Source organism: Pinus tabuliformis, chromosome J, assembly GCF_031772625.1.
Source record: "Pinus tabuliformis cultivar Carrire ecotype Pingquan chromosome J, CPIR1, whole genome shotgun sequence".
Lineage (NCBI taxonomy): Eukaryota > Viridiplantae > Streptophyta > Pinopsida > Pinales > Pinaceae > Pinus > Pinus tabuliformis.
Genome location: NC_142295.1, coordinates 1,262,063,432 through 1,262,082,570, shown reverse-complemented (window position 1 = coordinate 1,262,082,570; position 19,139 = coordinate 1,262,063,432). Strand labels below are relative to the sequence as shown.

General features: G+C 36.2%; 1 protein-coding gene across 1 annotated transcript; it reads right to left on the bottom strand.

Annotated features, from left to right (window-relative positions):
• Positions 1-15,741: 15,741 nt before the first annotated feature.
• On the bottom strand, positions 15,742-18,618 carry LOC149231831 (uncharacterized). Its single transcript, XM_089381763.1, has 3 exons — positions 17,848-18,618; positions 16,654-17,277; positions 15,742-16,503 (listed from the first exon to the last, which is right to left on the bottom strand). Exons 1-3 carry the CDS (start codon positions 18,616-18,618, stop codon positions 15,742-15,744), a joined length of 2,157 nt encoding a protein of 718 aa, XP_089237889.1.
• Between the last annotated feature and the right edge of the window lie 521 nt (positions 18,619-19,139).

Below are 19,139 nucleotides of genomic sequence, written 5' to 3'. Positions count from 1 at the left end.
CAGATTGTTTTTCAACAAAGGCTTTGAAGGCCAAAAATGTGTTAAATACTTCGCTCTTGAGTTTTAAGAAGTATACCCAAGTGCGTCTGGAGAAATCATCAATGAAAGTTAAGAAATACTTGCAGCCAGAGAATGAAGCAACAGGAAGTGGACCACATAAATCACTGTGCACAAGCTGTAAAGGGGCTGAGGCGTGCCAAGAGGCACGTTTGTCAAAACTGTCCCGATGATGTTTTCCGAGTACACATCCGGAACAAACACCATCTCTGCAAGATACCATAGGAAGACCTGTCACCATATTTTCTTTACATAGATGCTGAAGGGAGCGATAGTTTAAGTGACCAAATCGCTCATGCCAAAGTTTGCTCACTTCATCATTATGAGCAACAAATACTGAGGGAAGATTTGATGACCCAAAGTTGTGAAACTTATACAACCTTGTGGAATCATCAGCAAGACCAGTAGCTAGAATCTGTTTAGGATCTTTTAGATCCTTGATTACAACATCATGAGGTGAAAATTCAACAATTTTACCTTCACCTGAATGAGTTATCTGATATACAGATAGAAGGTTGCAGGATAAGGTTGGAACACATAATACATCATTAAACTGACCATTGTCTAGATGAACAGTTCCAGTCCCTACAACATTAAGAGATCTATCATCACCAACATATATATTTTTGGTGTTACAATCATTTAAAGAAGAAAACATGGCTTGGTTTTTGGCCATGTGATAAGAGGCTCCAGAATCAATGAGCCACTCATGAGAATGAGAAGAAGAAGATACATTTAATGCATAACCAGACTGAGATGATTGACAACGACATGCAGAAAGTGCCATTCCTGAAGATGAAGTTGAAGTTGAAGAATGCTCCACATGGATGTTATGTTTCTTCATTGCGGCTTCCAAGGCTTCCATCTTCTTAAAGCATTTAGATTCTAAGTGGCCATCTCGATTACAAAAGTTACAATGTCTATCAGTCTTCTTCCATTTGTTTTTATTGGTCTTATCATTTTGCTGAAATGATCTTTCATTTTGAGGCTGAGTTGGTTTAGGACCATTCTTTTGAGGATATGACTTCTTAGGATTCTTTGAATTTGGTTGCTGCTGGGCGGCTAACGCTTTCGTGGAAGAGTTTCCAAGATTAAGAAGACCAAGGTGTAAGAGTTTTTCTTGTTCTCTTATTAAAGAATCACAAAAAGAGTCAAAGGAAGGGGCCTTGTAGTCTTTTCCTTGACAAATGAAAGCTTCCCTTGTAGAATGGAAAGTGGAAACAAATACAGAGTAGGCTGGTCCCAACTTAGTAAGGATGGAATAAATAAGGTTACCATCTTCTTTCTTAACTTTAACACCTTCCAAGAGATATCTAAGGGTCTTGAATTTGGACAAGAAATCTTCAATGCAAGAAAAATTATTAGGATCCAAAGTAAGCAACTCATTTTCAAGTTGATGGGCTCTAATTTCATTTTTAATCCCAAAAACTTTAGCGAGTTTTTCCAATGCTTCATGAGGAGTCTCAAGTTCTGCAATATGGAATCTAAGATCAGGAGAAATAGACATCCCTATCAAACCACGTGCTTGATCTTGTCTATTTTCCCATTTTGCAGCCTTGTCTTCATCTTTTGGTTTCTTCTCTTGGTCTGTGGCTATTCTGAAGAGACCTTTACTTCTAAGTAAATCTTCCATGTAGGCTACCCATTGGAAGTAGTTAGTGCTGTCAAGAATGACTTGGCATGGACTTTCCTTTTTTTTTTTTAAAAACTGAAGCTGAAGATGCTGAAAGTAAGTGTTCCAATGGATAGATCTCGAAAAATTAGGTTGTTTAAAAAAAAACGGCTCTGAAAAAGGCTTCCGGATGAAGAAGTTATGGCTTTTTGAAAAAAAATTGTTGAAGTTGCCGGCAAAGTGCGCGAATGTGCGGGAATAAAAAAAATCCGCCCCCACAAAATGGAGACTTGAACCCAAGACCTCTACTCTCTTAAAATAGCTTTGAACCAATTGATCTATACAAAAAATTTGAGAGAGAGAGAGAGGGGGGGCTTGGTTTGTGTGCTTGCCTTGAGAAAGCTCTTTTTCCCTACAAAACACAAAACACAAAACCCAACACGAATATGCAAAGAAAAACGAACCTTGCGGCTCGAAGTTAGCTTTAGCCAAAAAACTAGATATTTTTTAAAAAAATCTCAAAGTTAGCTTTAGCCGAAAAACTAAATATTTTTCTCAATGTTTCTGATTTTCCGAGATCACACTAAGGTGCAGGGAAAAGAGCATACGCATGAGAAAAATCCTTCCTTTCTGTTTCTGATTTGCCCAGATCGCACAGAGTCGCAGGGCAAAGAGCATACGCAGAAATGAAAGGTATAGATCCGGTTAAAAAAAAGGGCTAAATAAATCGAAACCGAAATAAGCAGAGAGAAAATAACAGTAAACTGCAAAAACACTGTATACCTCCCGATCTGAAAAATGACGCAGCTAGGGCTACCGGAAACCTTTTCGCGTGAAACGAAAGGGGTTCCTCACTGGAACAGATGCTCCGAACGCAACAGAGCAGTCCTCTCGGCCCGAAAGCAGTCATAAACAGCAGATCTAGGAAACGACAGCCGCATGCAGTTCTACCGGCTTCAGATTTGGATCACCAACGGACGCGGCCCTCAAATAGCTCTGATACCATGTAGGAATTTACAGGGTAAGTTCCTCAGAAAGAATACCAAAAGGACACCGCTCACAACCAGATCACAGATCAATACACCAGTATTTTTGACGTGGTTAAAACCCTCAAAGAGGGAAACAGTCCACGCCCTGTCCCAACGTGGGTACTACAGGCAATTTATTAATCAAAGAATGAAAATTTACATAAGCTTCTCTCATGCACGGATTACCCGAACAATGACCCTCCATGCGCTTTAAATAGAACTCATGGACCAATCGAGTGTCAAGCCACGGATCAAGTGTCGGTAATACCGAGGAGAGAATGAACCGTCGGATCACTACATATCGTGACCGTCGGATTGTAAGTTACAAAATGTATAACGGTAAAGAAACACACTTTACCTAACTCTATACCTAACTCTACACTAGACCAAGTTGAACTTAACTATATCCTATGTGTCGGAATATCCTAACACCATATTAATAAGGTATGCTTGCCAATTTGCAACTCTTTTTTTACTTTTTATGACATCATTTGTTAGATATTTTGTAAACAATGCAATGCATCCTGCGCTTTGTGCATTATAATGATTGGATAATGTAAAGTCTCAAGGACCTTGTAACAAAGTTAGGCGTTATAAAATGCCAAAGTGCAAAGAACATGCTATTTACACACATGGATATAGGATTTGTCACCTTATGCGATTCATGGGCTTGAATTTTTTCATTGATCGCTTTGCAATAGATTTGTATATCTTTACAAGAAGGAGAAAAGTATTCACTGCATGTTACAATGCTTTGGCCTATTTTCTTGTACAACAATGGTTCATAGTGATTGTTAAGAGGATTCTCATCATGGAACAATATATGCAATGGGTTTGTTGTTTTTCTTGAATTGAAGAGAAGATACCTTTTTTTTGTGCTTGATCAGATTCTTATTGGTAACTTCAACCATTTGTCCAACCAGCGTATGCAAAATGTATCTCCCCATAGTCCTTGTTCATTGTCAATAGGACCATTTGAAGTAGGGAGACACATCCTCTGCAAATATGTTTCAACGTCATGAATTCCATGAAGTTGATATAGGAAATCAGGTGCTAGCTCATAATTAAATGATTCTATTGCTTCTATCGGCATTGTTCAAGACATATCAAGAAGTGGTCAATTGTGTGATTTCACAATTCAGTCGATGTATAGGGGAAATGCCGAAGTACTTCAATTGCATTGAAAATAGAATCACGTGGATGAAAATGCTTGAAGTATGAAAAGATTATTTCTGTTCAAGACATTGTCAATAGTTTCATGATTTTTGCATTGCATTTTCGATTGCCAAATGTCAACAATAATTATTTTAGGAATTTTTGTATATTTGTCCCCATTAAATTTTTCATTGAAACTGTTTAGCTAAATGAAAAAAAAAGGAACAGTACAATGCAACATGCAAATAATTATACATTTCCACTTTCATGCATTTGCAAAACGCATATGCAAAAGACAACAATGAATTTGGCATATGAGTTTCTATCTATGAAACTATTGACTTATGACATATAACAAAAGCAATACAAGTCTTCAAGAAAGAAACATAATGACAAGCGAATGGACTCAGATTGTTAGTATTTCTCTAATTTTTGTTCTCTAATAGGTTAAAGATATTAGTTGTTATGTGTAATTTCTTATAGCATCTAAAGGAAGATGCACTTCCTAGGAATTTCAAATTTTTTATGGCATAAGTTTCTAATTTTTTCCTGGTTGTCTAGCAATTTTCTCTGTTATACGTGACACTAACTCTAATTTTTTTTAAAATATAGTTAGAGTAAGTATTCATATTACTTAACATTTACAATGCTTTTAAATGTAACTACAACACTCAAATGGAAACAAATGTGGAAAATATTCTTATTCATGAGCCTGAGTGCAGACAACGAACAGTGAAAGTGAAAAAAACCTGTTTAAAATGCTAAATTCACATATGTTTTTAAATGGATTTTGTCAATAGCGAAAAGAAAACTCATGAGATTTTACATAGATAGATTCCTCACAATGCAAATTCAACCGTACGGACACAAACCAGGTTAAGAAAAGTAAACAACCAATGAATCTGTTGTATTTTGAAAAAATACAAATTGAAACGGTCACATACCTTATTGACAATGTCAGTACAAATTCAATTGCACATGGGTTCACAAAGTTCGTGTCCTTTCAAAGACCTTTTTTTCCAGTTCCTTTAAGTGTTGTCAACCCATGAAAACTATTGGAAATGTTGAAATGTTTTCTGAAGTATTGACTGCAGAATGAATTGTAACAATCATAAACATTTAGAGACTTACCATTCGATTTCTTTGGCAATGGAACAAAATATTTTATCAAGTGTTAAATATCTAAGTAATTTCATTGAATGCATAGGATTGCATAAAATTTAGTGAACATTGTAGTATAATCCAGAGCTCAAAATATTTGATATTTTGTCATCATTATTACTGTGACTATAATATGTGCTTAGCACTAAATAATATTCATAATAACAATTTTTCAGTCATATAAAATAAATGGAAATATGAAACTCTAAAACTATAATATTTTCTTAATTAAGCTAAAGTTACAATGCTTTCACTGCCCAATCAGTCAGGAATGAATAGTGAAACAACTTGGGAAATAGTGAAAAGTCCCAACCACTGACTTCCTTTGTTAAATTGTACCTGGGCCATTGATGTTTTCTATCACTGCAAGTGTGGGAGTATCATCAAATATTTTTCCCTTGAGATTGTGCATTGATGCATGTGCTATGATTGATTTGGCTCAAATATTTATGTTTTCATTACATGGAAATCCTAAACAAAATAAATGTAAATATTAAAGCACGAGTATAAGAGAGTTGTTGTTATTTAAATTTCATTTGGAATGTGTACAAACAACAACTAATGCATTAAAGGAGAAGTTGGAATATGCAATTAACAAAAAGAAAGTGAAATCAAAAGAAATCCAAATCATAGTTGCAAATCCTACAATGGAATTTATACTGATTTGATTTACTTGCTACCTCGCTCAATGCCATATTAATTTCAATTGTTATCCAGATCATACTCAATTAATATGCCTAAAATTATTATTGCCTATATTTAGACCCTTAAGTGGGGAAAAAAGGGCCTAAATATAACAGATTAACATATTTTCTTTATTGCAATCAATAGGTTACATTGGTGACAGGCTATCAAACCAGACTGCCAGTTCATGAGGGTCACAATGCTATGTTACAGAATGTAATGGCACATTAGAAAAACTCTAAATTTACATGAAGGCCTTTGCATATTGCTGAGGAATTGATTTTCTTTTCATTGTTGTTGAAATTCCTATGGCCGACAGCTCTACCCTGAAAATTGTGTCAGAATTGACTTAACTTGCTATCATATCACCTAAACCAAATTCTCTACAGAAGTCACCAAGTTCTTAGAAGGAAGTCGTTGAAAGATTACATACGTAGACATGTGTGGAATTCCTTGTCCAAAACGTAGAACTGTTTACATGCAAACAACACATCCAATGCACATGTGTCCATAACATTCAAGGTTGTAATTGAACCTTGAAAACATATTTCCCATGCCCTTGATGAATGCCAATATTCGTGTGGCCTTCTCTACTCTCTAAGAACCCCGTGGGCTAGCAAATAGTTTCATTTTCATAATCTCTAGAGGGATAACATCAGTGGACCCTGTAGTGAGGAGTTGTTGCTTTGACAATATGTCAACGAAGGTCAAGTTGATTACATAACCACCATGGTAAAATCCACCACAATGGAAATCCAGCAAAGTGCTCACTCAGACCCTGCACAAAGTGGCATCTCAGATAACACTTATGTATCCAAATTTACCATGAACTAGTTGTGGTAACTCCAGATTGGACAACCACGGATAACCTTATCACTATGCAGCGAAAGAAGCACTAAGCTAGAAGCAAGAATATTTCTTGACACGAGAAAATGAGAAAAGCATCCAGCGTAAGGGGGTAGTCAGAGTCGATACTTTCCCGCCATCAAGCACGTTAATGTACCAAGGAACAAGACCGATGCTGACTAGGATGTACCAACAAAAAGAACAGACCCCGACTAGGTCGGAGGTCGGGGGTCAAGACCAGAAATAACAAATTTGGTTGTGCTAATGGATAGGGTTGACCCCTACTGAGCTTTGAACTCACTACTTCCACAAGGGCCACTGAGGCGCTTCCACCTGAATGATGGACAATCTTCTCACAATGTTATACTACCATGTGGAGTGCTAAGCTAAAACTAGGCCCACTCATGAATATGCCCCACTTCGCTAGGCCTTTCAGATGGCTACTACCACGTGGGCTAATGTGCTACTACCATGTGGATAATAGAAATATAAATTGCATATATATAGTCATGGTTGGGAATGTGCCCCATTCAAGCAAGTTGATGCACCAATGAAGAGCACCGACCTCGACTAGGTCAAAGGTTGGGGGTCAAGCCCATAAACAACGAAAGTGGCCCTCAAGAGCATTGAATTTGACTGCGCCTTGATCTAAATATTGCCACTTCCGCTCCTTGATCTAAATATTACCACTGCCACATGGGCCATTGAACCAATGCTACTTGGGATTTTTTTACCTAACTTTTTTGTGCAAATAAGATAATTTATTTATTTTAAAAAATGAATAAAAATATAAGAAATAATTAATAATAATATAAATTGTGATATATATATATATATATATAGATATATATATATATATATATATATATATATATATATATATATATATATATATATATATATATATATATATATATCTATATATATATATATATATAATTGGGGTTAGAAATGTGCTTGGGTCATCCAGATGAATACACCAACGAGGAGCACTGACCTCGACTAGATCAAATCTCAGGGGTTAGGCCCAAAAAACGGAAGTGGTTTCCTTGATGGATAGCCCTGACTCTGACTGGTCCTTGACCTAAATACTGCCACTGACATGTGGGAGACTAAACCACTGCGACGTAGGAAAACTATATTATTTATTATGCCAATAAGATAATTAACTAATTTTTAAACACAAAAGGAGTAGGGGCCTGACCTCAAATGTTAAAGTCGGACTCGAGCTCCTAATCGCTCCGTTTGGGCCCACTCTCCTTCACATGATGATGGAACAGACATTCATGTTTTTTTCATTTAATATTAGTTGTGATTTAATTATGCTTCATACGAATTTATTTGATTTGCTATAGAATCCATGGAATCTATAATTTTTTCTTTCTAAGTATGCCAAAGCCAATGACATGGGCATTGTATTAACTCTCATCATACATTGTTTTAATTCAACAACCTTGAAAATGCACTTGGGCCATCGGTTAGTCAGCAGTGGGAACAATGAGATGCAATTCCGTTGCAAATAGGAAGGAGTAAATCGGCCCCGACTACTTTCGAAATTATGTATGCTTTGGAATTATGGAAACATCATTGACTCACTTACGCGTAAGATTTGAATCCAAACAAAGGTCTGCCATCACATATTTGTACCATAGTACATTGAATTACTATAAAAGGCAACGAATACATCATTGCAAAATAAGACCCAAGGTCCATTAACCAATCAAAATGCAAATAAATATAATTAAAAAATTAAAAAAAAAATGTTTTTGTTTTCTAATGTTCACTTTAGAAATTGCCTCTTTAATTTTTGGTCAACCAACAATTAATTGAAGGGTCAATGCAAATTGATTGCAATATATCCTATGAGTAGTAGGGATAATAATATATTTTAATATTATAAATTTAATTTAAATCGTTATTAAATAAATAAAGATTAAAATAAAACAATTTTTTTTTTGTATCCCAAAGGAGCAACAACCTACCTGACACGTAACTACTAGTAAACTTCTAGAGGTCTATGACCTGTCCTCCTCCTCCTCATAAACCAGGTTACAATTAAGGTATTTGAACCTTAGATCTTACATATTTCACAAATTTCATATTACTTTAATCACCAATTAAATTTCCCGTTGAAACTATATTTTCTTATATTAAAATAAAAATATATTATGATTTCATACCATACTTAATAATAATAATATATTAGCCCGCGGGGTTTTGGATTGACGGTGAATGGGTGCGCTGTTAAGGCACTCCTTGTGATAGGTCACCAGTTCAAATCCCCCATGGGTACTTAGATTAGTCTTAACTAGAAAAATAATAATAATAATAATATATTATAAAATTCATGTTAATGTTTTTGAAATTTTCTTTTTATAATTTTTAATCTTAATATTTTTCAGCGATTTAATAAATAAAAATTATAAATATTAATATCTTTTAAAATTATAATGTTATAGATTTGATTAGAATATTTAATATAAAATATAAATATAACATTTAAATAAATAAATATTTCCCGGATGCGGGTGAATGATCGGAGCATAGGTACGAAGGAGGTGCGGAAGGTGGGCAAGTGGCAGCCCACAGGCGCCCACTGTAAATGCAACAGGACAACATACTGGCTTCACAAAAACTTATTAATGGTAGCCTTAACTCTGTCTTCCCAGGAAATCGTTTTATGCACAATGGCTCCAGGCTTTATCCTTATTCCTGCTGCTTCTCTGCGCGCTTTCAGACCCATTACGGCGGCAGATGCTGGCGGTTCCTCGAAAGCCATCTCCATCCCCTGCCTCCCTTCGGCTCTGGTTAATAGCCATAAGTATGTTCAGTCCTCATCTCACTCAGCGTGTTATCTCCTCAGTCGCCTGCTAGCCTTTCCCTCTTCGTTTGTCAGTCTTTGTTGTTCTTCAACCGCTAATACCATCCCCTACTTCCCTCCAGCTCTGGTTCCTGGTGCATACAGCTATAAGCGTGCTCAATTGTCTTTTCTCTCAGTGTGTTTATTCCTCAGTCGCTTCCCAGCCATTCCTTCTCCGTCGGTTAGTCCTGCTCTTCACAATATGCCAAGAGAAAGACCAAGAATGGGGTGCAGACGGGGCAGCTCTCGTGGTCGAGCCTCCCGCCAGCCTTCCTCAACTACGTCGGACCCCTCGTCGGATGCATCGGAGTTTGGCGGCTTCAGCTATCCTGCTACTCGTAGTGGCAGGGGCAGGGGAAGGGGGCATGACAGAGCCGATGTCTGCGCGCATCATTCTCACTCGCACACCGCCCGTTTCCGGATTCCTTGTTCTCTGGGCAACTCTTCCTTCATAGTTTCTGTGATAATTGAATTGAGTGAGAACGCGGTGGGTTCGGGGGAGGCTCATCAGGGAGCACCTCTGGAACAAAGGAGGGCAAACCAAAACATCATCCAGTCAATGAACACAGGAGGACTGCCAACAATGAACACAGAAGTCAATGCTGGCCCAAGCGAGCCTGCGGGAGGTGATCCTTCAACCTCAGCGGCCCGTCCCTCTGATTCCAAAGACTCAGATCAATTTGGGTGCCGAATCGTAGAAGAACAACCATCGACATCGAATGAAGACTGAACATGTTGGCGCTTCCGGTTCCTTTGGTCAGCTACTGAAGAAAAAGCTCAATTCCCTATGGATTCATAGTTTTCCTGCTTGTAAGCTCGTTGATTTTGGTCTTTGTCATTTCTACAGGTCGGTTTCCACCTTGAGGACGGCCTTCTCCCATATGTTAGTGTCTGTTCATGTTTATGTTTCTATCGAAATATGTCCAAAGATTGCAATACACAAGTCAGTCCTGTAATTCTGTATGGGCTAGTTTTCAGTCACTGTATGGGTCAGTTTTTGGTTTGGTAACTATTCAAACATGGAATCCAATGTTTTCAGATATTAAAAAGTCTGATGTAAGTCAACAAGCAGGTTCTCTAGTCAGTTCGTCAAAAGTGTTTTTGCAAGAATGCCAACTCCATGGCTAGAACTCTCGAGGCATTTGCCTCGCTGTATTATCCTTTTGTATTAATATAAGAATAAACCAATTAAAAAAAAAAATTTAAATAAATAAATATTTAATATAAATACTTTTTATAATAAAAAAATGGTTAATACAATGTTGAATATTTCGCTTGAATTGTGACCAACAAAAGGTATTTATCAAATGTGTACTTCAATGCTCTATAGATTATTTATGCAATATCCCACTTCAAACAAGTACAAAAAAATCATAATCATTATTAACTAATCAATTCCATCTCCAAATTCATTAAAAAAAAATCAATTAAATTAAAGGCATGTAAATTACTTACCATGTATTTCGTCGCTGAATGGTTGTAAGCATCAAGTTTCATTATCGTGTATTATTCAATTTCTCTATCAATTTAGGTATTCTAATGTTATTATATTATTTAGAAAACCATATATATATATATATATATATATATATATAAAGTAGTTTGAATGGTTTTAGAGATTATATCAGATTTGATTTATGGTTTGAAAAACTGTCATTCAAAAATATTTAAATCATTAAAATCATTTGAAGATCACACTTAACCTAAACCACATCAGCCATTAACATAATTAAATTTTTCCTTACTAAATTTAAACCAAACATAAAACACTTACTAAATTTAAACCAAACATAAAACACTATCATCATCAACATATCCTATAACATTAGTGTTATTTAATAAATTAGCATTATTTAATAAATTAGCGTGAAAAGAAAAAATAAACCTTAAACACTTATTTGAAAAGAGAGTTTATCATTTAATTATACCGGGATGTGATATTCATTGGTTGTGATAAGTCCAACAAATACCAACTCTCATTGATCCAAAGGTACATTCATGGTCTTTGGAGGTCAATTTCATGGACATTTGGCCATGGTCGTTGGTGTTGGATATTTTGGTGGGAATAATTGCAATTAGCCATATTTATTTGAATTTGAATGTGTTTTATCCGATGGAAATTGAAATATCTATAATCTTCAGCATCCAAATCATTTAAATATCTGTGTTCAATATATGTGTCTTTTTTTTCAATGGGAATCTAAAATATCCAAAATCATTTAAACATCTATGCTGAATATATGTATGTATTTTTCCCGTGGGAATCTAAAATATCTATACTTTTAAGTGCTTATATCTGTTTTTGAGCGGGTGCCATAAAGTTGAAGGGGAATATAGTAGCTTCTTCTTAGACTTGTTGAAATCCCATGGCTATAAGTGTGTCCACGGAACTAGTTAGAAGAGATAATTTTGTATTTAACAAACCCAAGTTTCATTAAAAAAACAAAATACCACATTCCACCTAAAACATTGATATCTATAACTAGGAGTTCTCATGTTTATGATAATTGTAGTTCTTATGATCGTTTTTGTTATGATGAGAGAATCTTGTCATGTAACCCAACATTGACTTTCATGGCTGCCATGGTGATTATATGGGCATTATCACAATTATTCAACATGCTTGAAATGGTAGTGGTTCTCTTTTCTTTTAATACCCAACATTATAGCCATGTTGAATTATTGTTACGATTTTTATCACAAAATCATTACTTAGGTTATATATATATAGATAATCTTGTAAACAATATATTTTGATATTAACTTTTTTTTAAGAAATTATCTATAATTTGTTTTTCTACTTTTAAGAACTTTATATAATGTAGATTTTTACTAATTTTTAAAACCAATTTTCCAAAAACTTTTAATAAATTTGAGTAATTAATGTTGAATTTTATATGCACAAGTGTCAATATGTTAATTTTTTAATTTAAAAATGATTTTAATTTTTTATTATATATTGAAAAAGAGAGATTTGTGGAGGAATACAATTTTTTCATTACTTTCGTATTTTCTATTATTATATTTATTCATTCATATGTAATTATTTTGTTGGAACCACTTTTAATTGTGAAATCACAACATAAAATTATATAAATTAAAATTAAGTGGTATTAAATCTTTTTTACATATTTTTTTTCAAAACCCAAACTAATTAATAATAGTAACTTTATATTGTCAATGTTGGCATTGATGTCAAAAGAGGTGCGCCATGATGATGTGATATGCCATATTAATATGATTTGGTTTGCTTGACAATTAATGAGTTTTTCATATTGTTATAGTCTTGTTGATGAGGTGTGTCATGTATGTTGATGAAATTGTCATAGTGATAAAGAGGATTGCTCAGTGGATTGTTGCAAGGTTGATTGCTTTATAGTGCAACATTGATTGCTTGATGACTTGGTATGCTTGATGGCAAAAGAGAAAAAAGAAGTGTGGTCACCATATGTACAACTGAGTATGTTACTTGTCAGAGAATAGAGGTATGCTTGTGAGCAACAAGACAAGCCTTCCAACAAAGGAGCAACAAATAGGTACTGTAATACTTGTTTTTATGTTTGCTTGACAAAAGTGTGTCTGAGAAGGTGCAATTGAGAGGTATGGCCTAGTTAGATGGTGATTCTTATGTTGATATGTATGTTGCAAAGGGAGTTGTCACAAGTGATGTAATTTGTTGGTTACATAAGCTCATGTTATGAGTTGCTGCAATTGATGTAATACTTGTTGGTTGCATACTTGTTGAGTCTGTTAAGTTTGTGATGTTGTGATGTCAGTTGATGTATGCATAGTTGATGTATGTGTATTATGCTTGTGTTTATGCTATGGTTGTTATGGTTGTTATTCTTATGTTTTCTTGCAGCTCTTATATGTTGTTGAAGTGAAGGATTTCTTATGGTGCGTGCATATGTTGTGTAATTGGTTGCATATGTTGGTTGTGATGCTAGTGATGTTGTGATGATGATTTGGGTGAGTATGTTAGTGAGTAAAGGAGAAGATATTGCTCACTATTGTGATGCAACGCAAAGGAAAAGCAAAAGGCAAAGACATGACATTGTTTTGATGCGCGATAAAGGCATGAAGAATATTGTCATGCAAGGCTATGGAAAAAGAAAATATGTGCAGAGCAAATTTTTCGAGATGTTGACTTGCATGTGTTTTATGTATAAAGTTCACTAAAAGCTAATTAGGACTTTGATTGTTATAATCTTTAAAGGTGGACTATATTAATGCATGTGTTGAAATTCTTTTTATCTATTTTTAATATTCAAATGTTGGAAGAGTTTGGAAATGAAGAGACATCCTCGGAATGAAAAGAGGCAAACTTTTCACTTTTTATTCATGCACAAAATACCCAACAAATTATCTTTATAAAACTATGTGCTTTTGGAAAAGCTGAATGGTTAGAGAGTTAGAGAAACTGAGAGTTGATTTGAGTTGTTTATTACCTAACACATATAGAAAAGATAGGAGAAGAAGCAGAGATAAAGATGAAGGTATGCAGAGTTATAGACCAGGTAACCAACACATTGTTTTCTTCTTTGTATCGAGGGATTGTAGTCTCATTTCAAGTTGCGGCTTGATAAAGAACATGTTCAGGTAGGATCCTCTTGTGGGGTGTAGCCTACATAAAACTTGTGGGAGTTGAAGCTTCCTTGCAATTTGAAGCTTGCAAAAGAATCGAGCTAGAAACCTCTTGTAGGTTGGATCCTACAGAAAATCATATTTAATAAGGGAGTAGGAGCTTTCCTTTTCATCACAACAATAACAAATTTGTGGTTTTCTCCCTTTATGGGTTTCCAGTTATATCTAGTGTCCATATATGTTTTTTTATGTGCTAATGTGGTGTTTTGGTTTACATATTACTTGTTTTTCACTTATTAAATTTGTTGTTCTTAATGTGTTAAAATGTTAATTTAATAGTTAAGTTTTTTTTTTGATAGGTAAGCATCCATGAGGGATTTGAACCAGTGACCTATTGCAAGGAGTGCCTTAACAGTGCACCCATTCACTGTCAATCCAAAGCCCCATGGACTTAATTTAATAGTTAAGTTAATCATTGAAAATAAAAGAAATTTATGTCCACGAATGTTCTAAAGTGATTTACCCCCTCTCATTTTAGTCAAGTTTCCATCACCTTATATATATATATATATATATATATATATATATATATATATATATATATATATATATATATATATATATATATATATATATATATATATATATATATATAGATAGATATATATTTATTTATATATATATATATATATTTTTCAAAGGGGAGATTCAATTTCTTTTAAATAATAGGATCTCATGCACTAATTTCACTAATTTGGTATTTAACTTGATTGTGATCTTAAAATTATATTATTGTGTATATGGATAGAGTATGTATATCTTCATAAATTCTAATAGTCAATTGTTTTTTTTTAAATAAATATGGATGTCTTTTTCCGAAGAAAAAAAGCCAACTTTTTATTAAGCAAAATAAAAAGTTACATACTGTGTGCCACTTGCAGTCCAGATGCAAGATTGTTCTGCTGAAGAAAAACACAAAAATCACAGTCCTTTTTGACTGTTTGTAGAAGGTTCAGATATCTGACATTCCTCTATTATGGTCATATATATTACTGTTTGTTCTTCCTCCTGAAACGAGTCTTTGAACACTAGACATATATACATTTTTGCAGTTTTGAGGTCTCCTTCAGAGAAAGAAAACAACCTCTTACAAATCTGTTAACAGTTCTTCAGACGTGCTGATATGTTCAGTAAGAAAAGGAAGATATACTTGAGTTCTGACATATAATACTGAAAACAAAATAAAATGTGAAACAGAGAACGGAAACTGAAATGACGGACATATCCATGACCAAAAAGCGAAAAGAGAGAGGATGCCGCTATCACTGAGACTGTTCGAAAGGAGGGTCTGTCGAACTGATGGTCTGCCCCTGCCTGTATTCAGTTATTGTCCAGCTTCCCAAAGCTTGTTGTACACCAGCCTTAGAAAACCTGTCGGCATCCTCGTTTCTGTCCCTGTATACATGGCATATGATGAAGAAGTTAAAAGATGATTTTAAGCGCTGTATTTCCTCAAAAATAATCTTCAATATTTGATTTTGACATGCAGCATTTCCGTTGACCCAGTTGATGACGTTCAAAGAATCACCAAAAATTTGGATTGAGAGAATATTTCGATGAAGAAGCCAACATAGAAGAAGGCGTAATGCAGATATCTCAGCAAAGTTATTTGAGCCTGATCCGAGGCCTACAGAGGCTTTAAGGGAATGATCTTGATTAAGGTGAATACACAGTCCTGCCCCTGCCTTGTTGTTCTAGGAGGCCCCGTCAAAAAAGGCCCAAGGAATACCCTCCTGGATATTAACAGGCTTTGAGAAATTTTGAGGAGGTTTGGGATCGGGAACAGGAATGGCAGAGTAGATAACTGCACAGTTTATCACTGTGACTGCGACGGGGGTGTCTTTATCTTGAAACAGGCTCTTATTTCTCACAATCCACACCCCCCAGAAGTAAATAATAGGAAGAATTCTCATATTCCCTTCCGGGAAGGTTTTCCACCACCTACTCCAAACCGCTTCCAAAGGTTCATCGCCCAACTGTGCCTTGATGTTGAGCAAACTAGATATCTCCCCCCAAATCTTTTTTGCTTCAGCACATGAGATAAAAAGGTGATTAATAGATTCCTCTTCTGTTTTGCACAAAGGGCATCTCCCTGGTCCAACTAGATATTTGGCTCGCAAAGTATCCCAGGTTGGAACTTTCCTTTTTAGCATGCACCAGAGGAAAATCTTAGCTTTTGCAGGTCCTTTAAGCTTCCATATAAGTTTCGACCACCAATCTGGATTGCCCCAACCTTTCTTTTGCATAAGGAAGTTGTATCCTTCCTTAGGGGTATATTCTCCTGTATCCCCCTGCGCCCATATCAACAGATCTGATTCATTTTTGAGCCTGACATTAGAACGGTGAAGTTCTTGGATGTAAGAACACCATTCATTCTTCCACCTGATATTTATTCCCAGGTCTTCTGCACTCTTCCAAGCCTGACCCCATATTGAGGATTGACCAATTTTCTCCACCTGGTTTAATGTATAAATTCCCTTGTGATCAAGATGCCTGAGTAAGCCTGGGGATAGGGCATAAGCTTCATTACAGCCTACCTAGGGATCCCTTCCAATCTTGCAATGTCTTCTGTCACCTATCTTCCAAGCCAGCCCTTGTTCAATCACAGAGAAGGCTTCCACCGTTGCTTTCCATACAACTGAAACATTCTTTTTCCTCTTTTCCTGGCTTCTGATCCAGTCCTCCAGAGGGACAGGGTCTATGTATTTTCTTCTGACCACTCTGGTCCAAAGATTCTCCGTCGAAATAAGTCTCCAACCAGATTTGGCTGCCAGAGAAAGGCTAAACTCAGGGAGCCTTTTTATTCCCCATCCTCCCCATTCTTTGGGTCTTGCCAGCTTGTCCCAAGCTACCCAGGGGAGAACAGAACTTTCTTTAGCCCCTGCCCATAAGAATTTGCTACAGATCCTCCTGATTTTTTCCATCACACCTTTCGGAACCCAAGTTAAGGCTGCCCAGTAGACAGGGATGGCTAGTAGTACTGATTTAATTAGGGTTAATCTGCCTGCTCTGGACAGCCATTTGTGACTCCAGTGAGAAATTCTAGCTTCAATCTTAGCAATGAGCCAGTTCCAGTCCTCTATCTTGTATGCTGATGGTTTTAACCAAAAGCCCAGATATTTAAAAGGGGATTCCAGCTGTTGATGATGGAAGGGGAAAAGATTTAGCACCAAGGATCTTTCCCTTCTTTCAATATTTGCCATAGAGACCTGAGATTTCCTGTGATTAATCTGCATTCCAGTAGCTTTCAGAAACAGATCAATTATGCTTTTAATCTCCTTAATTTCATTGATAGATCCATTAGTGAAAAGCAAAATATCATCGACAAAAAGGAGGTGGGTAATGAAAAGATTAATTGCTACCTCAATACCTTTTACCTTCTCCTCTCTTCTGGCTTTATGAATCAACCTGCTTAAGCCCTCTGCCACTAGAAGAAAAAGAAGAGGAGATAAGGGGCATCCTTGCCTTAATCCTCTTTGGCTTTTGAAAAAAGGGGAGGCAGCTCCATTAATAAGGATCGCAAAGCTGACGTTGGAGATACAGCCCATTATCCAACTGATGAAAGAATAGTTGAAGCCCAAGTGAGTTAGCAGCATCCGAAGATAAATCCAGTTTATTCGGTCATAGGCTTTAGATAGATCAATTTTGAAAACCACCCCTTTCTTTTTCTGTTGCCTGACACTATGAATGACTTCCTGGGCTACTCCTATGGCCTCATGGATTTGTCTCCCATCCAAAAACCCAAATTGTTCCATTGAGATATTCCTTGACAGAATGGGAAAAATTCTTATAGCTATCACCTTTGCAATAATTTTGTATATGCAGTTGCATAAGGATATCGGCCTGAAGTCTTCAAAGGTCTCTGGATCATCCTTTTTAGGAATGAGAGCTATGAATGTTGAATTGAAGGGCCTGTAAACTTCTCCTTTCTGTCTTGATTCTTCAACTACATCAGTTATTTCAGAACCTATTAGATCAAAGAAGAAGAGGAAGAGTTCAATAGTCCATCCGTCCGGTCCAGGGCTTTTTTCTTTAGCCATGAGTTTCATAGCTGCTTCAACTTCATCCTTGGTAACAGGGGCTGATAAATCCTCTGCTTCATCCTCTTCGACAAATCTTGGAAAACATTGAGCAGTTCTAATAACCTCAGCTATTGTGGCTTCTCCCGAATCTGAGAAAAGACTCTGGAAGTGTCTCTGTCCAAGACCGGAGAGGCCTGAGAAAGTATTTACCTCCCTGCCTTCTTCATCTTTTAGGCTCCAGATGGTGTTAACAGATTTTCTCCCTTTTGCAAAGTTATGAAAAAAGCTGGTATTCTCGTCACCTGCTTTCAACCATATAGCCCTGCTCTTGAGCCTCCATTCTTCCTCCTTATCCAAAAGAATTTTGTTCTGAAGCTTCTCCAATTGAAGGATTTTATCCTTGGAGGCCTGCGAGATATAACCGTCCTCCTCGGTGCTTTCCAGAATTTTCAACTCCTCCCTGATTCTGTTTAATTCTTCATTCTGTTTGGACTTCCTATCCTTTGCCCAGGAAATAGTTGCCTTCTTCAGTCTCTTGAGATTCTCCATGAATAAGAAACTTTTGTCCTCCCTTGCATCCCTGTCCGGATGAATCCATGTTTCCACAAAAAGATTTTTAAAGGAGGGATCTTGAAGCCAGGAAGAGTTAAATTTAAAGGGGGAAGGAGGCTTAGGGGGAGGGCAGGAGATATCAAGGAAAATAGGGAAATGATCAGAGTTTCCAATTTCCTCCACCCATTGCTTGAAAATAGGAGCCTTTGAGATTAAACCTTCAGAGAGGAGGAACCGGTCCAATCTTTTTGCAATTCGATCCTCCCCAGTCCTTCTATTCCTCCAAGTAGGTTTCAATTTAGAAGGGGAAGGGTCTATGAGATTGTTATCCAAAAGAAGACTGAGGAAGAAATCCGACAGGGGATCTTCCCTTGCTGAAGGACCCCATGCTTCTGCGCGCCCTATTGAAAAATTTAAATCACCTCCCACAATCAATAGGGGCGATTTCATCAAAGATTTGTTCAGCAAATCGTTCCAGAAAGACTCCCTACCTTGGCAGGGGCCATAAATATTAACAA